General features: G+C 36.3%; 1 protein-coding gene across 2 annotated transcripts in view; it reads left to right on the forward strand.

The window, feature by feature from the left end:
* LOC307270307 (uncharacterized protein) overlaps positions 1-8,902 on the forward strand; it is a 12,368-nt gene extending 3,466 nt beyond the window's left edge. Inside the window, exons 2-6 of one of the 2 annotated variants that reach the window (XM_080054196.1) lie at positions 3,629-3,670; positions 4,410-4,537; positions 5,112-5,138; positions 7,555-7,605; positions 8,256-8,902. In XM_080054196.1, coding sequence (XP_079910322.1) covers positions 3,629-3,670; positions 4,410-4,537; positions 5,112-5,138; positions 7,555-7,602 — 245 coding nt within the window. In that variant the 3' untranslated portion in view covers positions 7,603-7,605; positions 8,256-8,902. The remainder of the gene's footprint in view (positions 1-3,628; positions 3,671-4,409; positions 4,538-5,111; positions 5,139-7,554; positions 7,606-8,255) is intronic. The other variant, XM_080054197.1, reaches the window with a different exon arrangement.
* The last annotated feature ends 489 nt before the right edge of the window (positions 8,903-9,391 follow it).

Raw genomic sequence — 9,391 nt, forward strand, 5'->3', positions numbered from 1 at the left:
TTTCCTTACAATGCCGTAAAATACTGAGCTGGTTACCGGATGTAGGCTACCACTGTCCCAATTAAATACCTAACGGTTAACGTTACCGGGTGGCAGGTGCTTTAAATCCAAGGCAGCGACGTGCGTGAGTGATGAATTTACGAACAGACTAGTCTCGCAAAGCCAGACCAAACTACAGCAAGTAGCAGACTCTCTCACGGTATTTTTCGGCAGGAATGCAGAACTAGGGACAACACAAGCTGCTATAGACAAATATAACCGGTGGTCGCGGTGGTGGCGCTGCCCGTAAACGTTAACGGTCACTGAAGTCCCGGTGAAAGCATCAACAATGGGCTTAAAACTGATGACAGCCGGTAAGCCGTTAACGGAGCTCGAGCTCACTAACAAAAAAATAACAAGTAATGCCGTCTTTACTACACATACTTTCGCCAAGTGTCTATGCAGGAACTGTAACGTTAAAGTTAGAGTAAGCTAACTGCAAATGGCGATTTACGGGTGAAAACGTTGGTTAGCATTCAAGCTAGCTAGCATGTAGATAGGTAGTTTAAATAAATATAAGCTGTACTTACATTAAAACGGTATGTTAATCCAGTTGTAGCTTTGTAGAAAAGTGGAGAAGTAATGATAAGATGAAAATAATACAGTTAGCCTAAATGTTAACCACTGTGCGAAGAAATTACATTACCTTGAAGAAGACGTGGGTTTTTAGCAGTTTCATTCTCCAATGGTCCGGCTGAAAGGGGAAAGAACAAAGGAGGTTCTGGAGGATTCTATGGCGGGAATATTGACCCAGTAAAGGAAACCAGTCCAACAACAGCCCATATTCATCAGAAAATAAGCCAATAGAATGATCTATAGCCCACATACCCAAAAACTTGTTCAGTAGCCTACCTTGGCCCATGTCTTCAATATTATTTTTTTAAATTTTTTAAATTAAAGAAAATACTATGTTCTGGTCTTAAACATGAATTTTCAGCATTATATTAAGAGGAAATTGTCTCACAAATCAGACAGTGAACAACATATGAACAACTCCTTTTGTAATAACCTTCAGAATAGTGCTAAGAATGATTATGGAAACTTTAGTTGATGTTGTAGGCTAAGTGCTTTAGACGTTGAGATTTTTGATTTTTTTTAGATAATGGCCGTTAAAGATGGTTGTGTAGGGAAAATATACAGATGCAAACAAAAAAGTAAATTTTGGACCTTTATACAAGCATGAAAGAAGACATGCTATGGAAGATAAATAGACAAAAAATCCCCAATGTTTTTTTGCCTGACGTGTCTCGCCTTAACACAAATATGTTCTGACTCACTCACTGATTCAGTTTAGAGCAAAGAAATGAAATCCTCCTGGACAGACTTGGTGTCGGCTAAAGATCATAATTGCGTCATGACTTTGGGAATTGGGCAAACTAAGAAATGTTCTGTTTCCACATAAATGTCTGATGTTATCGTCTGCCTAAAATACTTTTTTGTTAAACTGCCAAGTAGGACAGTGGGACTGAGTTTGTCTCCATTAGTTACAGACAAGAGTCTGAAGGAAAACACAAAACATCTCTGAAGATTTTTAAAGGGAAAAGTGCAGTAGATTCTTTGAGGCTTTTAAAAAAAAATATTTCTGTCGATTCAGACTAAAATTACAATTTTCTCAGCCCAGAAATTTGAGACCTAGACTTGTCTTATAAAAATGAAAGCCTTTAGAAGTTCAAAAAATAATCATCATACAAACATCTGTTGGCTGTGGGCGTCCGTACTTTCAGGATCTTAGGGGTGAGGGACATGTCGAAGATGGCTAAGTTGGTCTGTTTCTTTTGACGGATATTTTTGTGATTTTTTCATTTATTGCAATACTGAGAAATAAGGAAGAAAGGGAGCTACAGCAAATAGCCCTGGGAGAATGTTTTTTTTTTTACTTGAGCACCTGACCCAAATAATGTCTGGACGTAGATACACTGAAGCAACAGCAGTAATGCTATAATTGTTTTCCTATCTCTGAAACTTCTGAATTTCTGATGTCGCTTAGACTCACTTTTTATACCACTAGTCACGGTAAAACTATAAAACAACATATATTGCTTCCGTAAAGGTGCTACAAGGAACTGAAACAAATTTTTCCTCTGATGATCATAAATTACATGTAACAGCAAACAAGACCATCAGTGCAAAGAATGCTATTTTTATAAAGTTTTTCTTAAAGCCTTTGTCATGGGTATACGCTCACCAAGGAACAACAGCTGGTGTGGTAAAACACTACCACCTTTGTCCAAAGGGGGCGCTAGAATTTACACACACTGAAAGTTCCTCGGAGCACCTTTAAATCTTAAGTTCATATTCTCTTGTGGATAAAGTAGATCTTCCGATGTGGAAAGTGGACATCGGCCAAAGATTAAAACATTCTAAGTATTTATTGATTATAAAATGCAGTGATACACAGACACACTCAGCAGATTAAAATCCATTAAGGAAGATCAGAACCACATCGACTAATTTATAAAGTGCATGTTTTCAAGTGGCTATGAGCTGCCTTCCAGTAACTGATGTAGCCCAACGTTGATGAATCACAGACAGTGTTTTTCCGCTTAGACAAAGAATCTTCTGTTCAGTCCAGTCCGTCACATGTCCAAATAGCATGGGATGAAAACAAAAAAAAAAGTATATTTAGGCCACATTTTTTTATAAGAATGTTTTGGGCATTTTTGCATTTATTAGGCAGTGTGGAGAGACAGAGATGAAATGTGTCAGAGAGGGGAATGACATGCAGAGAACGACCCTTTCTTCACAGGAAAATGTGATCCCTGGAACACTGTTTGAAGTTAGAAAGCTTCCTGAAAAGTTACTGTTTCATTGTTGTTGTTTACAGCAGCAGGGCCCACAGTTTGGTTTACAAACATATTCTTGTCTTACGTTTGGTTCCAGGTTCCTCACAATATTTTAGTTTTCATTTATGATGATAGAATTATTCAATACTAAGAATTACATGTAGGGAAAATATGTTTAGTAAATATGTTTAGTAAACTAACTGCAGGCTCTGTGAATGTAAACAAACCCCCCTCCTCTGAAACTGCACATTGACCCTTTAAGTAAAAAGCTCTGAGTACGTTCCTTCAACCATTCTAAGTATAAACTGTGACATGAATAAATAATTCAGAGGCTCACAGAGGAAACCAGGTCAGATTCACTGGAGTAGTCTGTCTTTGTCTAGTGTCTGCTGCAAGTAAAAATGGCTAGTGTGGCTGCCAGTAGACATGGCTCAGAGCTAATTTTATCTGAGAATATGATCAGTTTTTTACATTTTTGCATTTAAAGCTATAGTGTGTAATGTTTTTATATGAATGAATGGCAGTTACATTCAAGCCATCGCCAAACAAGTTGACACAAAGTTGATTAAGCCTATTATCAGCTCCACAAAACTCTGTCTGTATTTCTCAGTATGGCAGCGTTTACAAACTGGTCCCCCCCCCCCCTGACACTGGTGCAGGAGCTCAGAAAAATCCCAAAGAAGAGCCCAAGAAATGTTTCAGTTGTTGTTTCTACTGTTACGCACTGTAGCTTTTGCCTAATAAAATGATCCTTTCTTTCATTTCAGTAACAATGTTGTGTATTTTTTTTTCTTCTCTTTTTCCAGGAAACAAGACGATGGAGGGAGTAGTTACCGGTGTGAACACAGGTAAAACAAATTCACCTTTTTAGGTTTAGAATGTAGTTTTTTCAAGCAATTTTTCAGATCTTTTTTTGTAGAATTTTCATCTTAAAAACATGCGAAAGATCTGTACGTAAGAAAGTTTTTAATTTAAAAAAAATCAAAATTTGTTCTGTAAAAACTTGACTTGGACACTAATATTTTGTAAAATATTAAATAAGGATTTTTATTATATATATTTTTTTTAAGTTATATATTAGGCTACAGTAGTAGTTAGATTTGAACACATTTTCATATTCATTGAAACAATTCTGAAAAAAATTGTTATACAACAAAAAAAAATGTTTTAATGTCAGTAATCAACTGGCAAAGTTTCATGATGATAAGTTATGATAAGTTGGGGCGACTGTGTCTCAGGTGGTAGAGCGGGTCGGCCGATGATCAAAGGGTTGGAGGTTCGATCCCCGCCCTGCCACCTGTGTCATGGTTGTTGTGTCCTTGGGCAAGACACTTCACCCACCTTGCCTTGTGTGAATGTAGATAGTTAGCCTGCTATCGGTGTATGAATGTGTGTGTGAATGGTAACGTGGGAATGGGAACAGGTCTCCCTTGTAAAAGAGTCTTCGGTCTCAATGGGATTTACCTGTAGAAATAAAGGTTAAAAAAATAAAATAATTTATTTTTTGCCCTATTCACCTGCAGTATCTTGACTAAAATTCCTTTTACTTCACTGATTGGATATTGAATGAAAATATATTTGTTTTAGTTTCGCAGAAGACGACCGACCAGGCCAACGTTGCGGCTGAAACTGCAGTTGCCGGTGCCAACGACGTCGCCCAGGCAACAGTGGACGGAGTTGAGAACGCAGCCGTGGCGAGCGGATTGGTCAGCGCGGTGAGTGATGTCACAAGTCACATGACCACAGAGACTTTGATCAATACAGGCTTTTATTTTTTTTATTTTTGTAATTTAAAATAATCTGTTATTGTGTTATTATTATACTGTATATTTAGAAAGTATTATTTTAAATAATTTATTTTTATTAATTAATTTAATCAATAAAACATTTTGTAATCAGTTTCAGTTTTCATTAGTGGAGATGGGTTTTTAATGTACATCAACATAATAATATGATATTTTGATTCTAATAAATATAAACTACCGGTAAGTTGAAATTATTAACATGCATATTTTTTTTTCTTTGTTCAGAAAACATTTTTAAAAGTATCCCTAAATATTGTTATCACTGAAATTATTTTGTACTCTTGACATAAACAAAAAAAAGGGGATTTAAAAAAAATATATAATTTAATTGAACTTTCACATGTAAATGCTAATATAACATATTCAATAAAAAATAAAAAATATTAAGAACTTATACAATTAAAAAAAATATTGTTATGCTTTTTGTAACTTAAATTTTTTGTCTTTCCTCCTTCATAAATCTGTGGTGATTGGCTGTGAACAGGAGGAGGCGGGACCAGTGGCTGAGGAGGTGCCTGATTGGTTGAGAGGGAGGGGAAAAAGGGCAGGGTTTATTGATTGACAGATCGCATGGCATGAAGCTCGAAGCCTGATGCAACTTTCTAATTTTAATAATAAAATGATGATGACCATAATGTAAGATTGAGCTAACGACAACTTTTACTAACAACTGCTCCTGTTTTTATGTAGGCTATGTTAAAGGCCTACTTCACCGGTTTGAATATGAAGGTGTATTGAATTCTGAGATCCTATGTAGTATAAATGTGCAAAAAAAATTTAAATCGGTTCATCCTAGCCTGAGAAAAGGCGGAAAGAGTGTTTTTTTTAACCCTATATTTCTCTTTCTCGTGACATCACAGAAAGAGAAATATAGGGTTAAAAAAACGTACTTTGTAAATATTACTGTGATGTCTTTTACTGTGACATCACAGTAATATTTACAAAGTAAGTTTTTTTTTAACCCTATATTTCTCTTTCTGTGATGTCACGAGAAAGAGAAATATAGGGTTAAAAAAACACTCTTTCTGCCTTTTCTCAGGCTAGGATGAACCGATTTCAATTTTTTTTGCACATTTATACTACATAGGATCTCAGAATTCAATACACCTTCATATTCAAACCGGTGAAGTAGGCCTTTAAGCACTTTAACATTGAATGTGCTATATAAATAAAATGTATTGCTTTTCAGACGGGAGGACATTTTAAATACATTTTTTCTTTACAGGACATTACAGTAATCACGTCTTGCGGCTACTAATTAATGGATAGGGGTTTCGGCATGGATTTTGGAAATACTGCTTAAATCGAAAGAATGCTGTTTTGGGAATGGCTTTAATATTAGACTTGAATGGCTGTTTAGGGTTAAAAATCCCTCCAAGGTCCATGATGGTTTTGCTAGAAAACTAAAAAACTAAACACTTCTTTTAATATGATTACCTGACAAGTTGAGAAAAACGTCCTATAGATAAATAGATAGATAGATAGATAGATAGATAGATAGATAGATAGATAGATAGATAGATAGATGGATAGATGGATAGATGGATAGATGGATAGATAGATAGATAGATAGATAGATAGATAGATAGATAGATAGATAGATAGATAGATAGATAGATAGATAGATAGATAGATAGATAGGTGGACAGACAGACGGATAGACAGACAGACAGGCAGACAGACAAGTAAATAAATAGAAAAAAACGGAGATAGATAGATAGATAGACACAGACAGACAGATAAACAGACAGACAGACAGACAGACAGACAGACAGACAGACAGACATGTTTAGTTTACATCCAACTCATAAACACACTGACTAACATGGCTGTTTTCTTCAGCTTGGCTTCAACTGTCTTTTCCCAACAGATATATTTCTGCTCAGGCGGCGCTGTGCTGCTGTTTGATCCTTTAGCGTTTGCATTTGCTGCAGTGACATCGTTACACTTCTCCCAAAGCAAATAGTGATAAAGGTGCAGTCAGTGATTCTGGAGAACGCTTGTTGTCAAAATCAGTGAATATCTCCTCATGATCCACTGCCTGTCTGTACTGTGTGAGCTGAAATAAAATCCAGTGTTAATTCACAGCCTAGACTCTGTAAATGGGTATGTAAACAAAGGGACCCTACCCAGCTAGCAACACTGGGTTTTAACACTGAATTTTTTTCAGCACACACACACAGTACGGACAGATAGCGGATCATGAGGAGATATTCACTGATTTTGACAAAAGAAGTTGACAACAAGTATGCTCCAGAATCACTGACTCCACCTTAAAAAAAGTTGGAAAGTGTTTTGCGATTTCTAAATTTAGGTATTTAGGTATTTATTTATTTGCACACACTCAACACACTCAACAATTACATTAACACATGTAAAGATTAAAAGAGTATGTGCTGGAGAGGTCAGAAACCCGAATGGGCTTATAATATAAATATATATAAAAAAACAAAAAAATATATATATATATAAAAAGAAAACAATTATCAAAACCAAGCAAACAAAACAAAAACAAAAAACATCAAGATCCACAAACAATCACAAAACAATGTGTAGACATTTGACATTGACAGATCTGTAAATGCGTTTCGAAAGTCAATAGACGTTTACAAGTCCAGCTGTAAGTCTGGTTAGATTTTTAAATCAATTGTAAATTCAACAACAATACACAAAACCCAAATAGACTGCAGCCAATATTCACTGTATTAGTTGTACTAGTGTATATCTAATAACACTCGTAGGCCAATGCTTGCTCTGGGAGAAGTGTAGCCTTGAATATGATAGTATTTGTGGGGTTTGAGTTTTGGAGGCCTTTGTTGTAATATTTTTTTTTTCTCTCTCTCTCTCTCTCTCTCTCTCTCTGTCTCTCTCTCTCTCTCCCTCTCTCTCTCTCTCTCTCTCTCTGTCTCTCTCTCTCTCTCTCTCAGGCGGATCTCCCTAAAACAGAAGCAGGAGGAGAGCAGACGGCACAGTAGTAGGTGAGACAACGACACAACAATGAAAACACTCTGATAAAAAAACCATGAACCTCTTAAAGGAATACTTCATCCATATGGAACCAGCGTTCAATCAGTATACAATCGCTATTATAATATAATGAATTAGGTTTTTCTTCCCTCAGTCTTCCTTTGGCCCAGCTGTCCTGTTAATCCTAACCCTACATTTTACCAAGTGTGATGTCACACATGGTAAAAAGTAGGGTTAGACAGTGAGACCATAAAACACTCTTTCTGCCTTTTCTCAGGCTAGGATGAACCGATTTCTAAAATGTTTGCAAATCTATACAGAATAGGATCTCAGAGTTCAATACACCTTCATATTTCAAAATTACAAAGAGATAGCCCCCAGCTTTGATATGTGGCTCATGGAGTTCTCTAGTACTCTATATATGGAGAAAATCTGTTATGAGATTTCAGGGAAAGCAGAGAAGTTTAAACAGATATGTCAGCCTTTCCTGGACTATATAACAGCACTGAAGGGACCTACATGACACCTCGTTGACTTTTTATTTTCTGCTTAACATTTACCTTTTAGTTTAAACAATGTCCTTAGAAACCTGTTAAGTAGAGTACGCCATGTTGGTTGTTTATTTTATTTAATATATTTTTTCTTCTTCTTCCTCTCACAGACTCGGAGGTCACTTCCTGTTTCATTCGACCAATGAGGGACGAGAGAATGACCTGCATCTTTCGACTATTTTTTATTTTATTTTCGCCCAAAAATCCTTAAAAGATTTATTAACCATGAAACTGCCTCTTGCTCTCTAAACTCTAAACTCTATCTCTCCGTACATAACACACACTGATGTCAGCTTCCTAACACTCAGAGAACAGTATAATTCAGGTCGTAAATATACATATATAAATAAATATAAATATAAATAGGCTACTTGTATATGCATCATGATGATCCAAATCCCTCGGCTGTGATTGGTTGGTGTGGTGTGACATCACCTGAAGTGTCCTACAAGCCCCGCCCATAATGTCGCTGTACTGACAAATGACACACACTGAACACACACATGAACTCGTAATTATTGCTTTTACACACACACACACACACACACACAGAGGTGCATACACACACAGAGGCGCATACACACACAGAGGTGCATACACACACACACACACACAGAGGTGCATACACACACACACATACACACACACACACAGAGGTGCATACACACACACACACACACAGAGGTGCATACACACACACACATACACACACACACACACACACACAGTCTGTGTCGCTGATACTAACATAACTTCAGAGCTGAATTCTTCTTTTACAAAGTGAAATAAAAATGACTTTGAAATCCACATGAAACTGTTTGAGTCTTTATTGTTTATATGTCACAGATTAAAATGGAATACAATAATTCTTGTCATCACTAAAAATTACATTGGCTTTGTTTACATACCATTTGCTTACGTGCCCGTTTACAGAGCCTAGGCTGTGTATCAGATTGTGTTTTGTTCAGCGCACACACAGTACAGACAGGTAGCAGGTCATGAGGAGATATTCACTGATTTTGATCACAAGCGTTCTCCAGAATCACTGACTCTATCTTTACAAGACAATATCTTTATAGATAGACAGACAGACAGACAGACAGACAGACAGACAGACAGATAGAGATAGATAGATAGATAGATAGATAGATAGATAGATAGATAGATAGATAGATAGATAGATAGATAGATAGATAGATAGATAGATAGATAGATAGATAGATAGATAGATAGATAGATAGATAGA

The sequence above is a fragment of the Ammodytes marinus genome (assembly GCF_949987685.1).
Source record: "Ammodytes marinus genome assembly, contig: scaffold_57, whole genome shotgun sequence".
Lineage (NCBI taxonomy): Eukaryota > Metazoa > Chordata > Actinopteri > Uranoscopiformes > Ammodytidae > Ammodytes > Ammodytes marinus.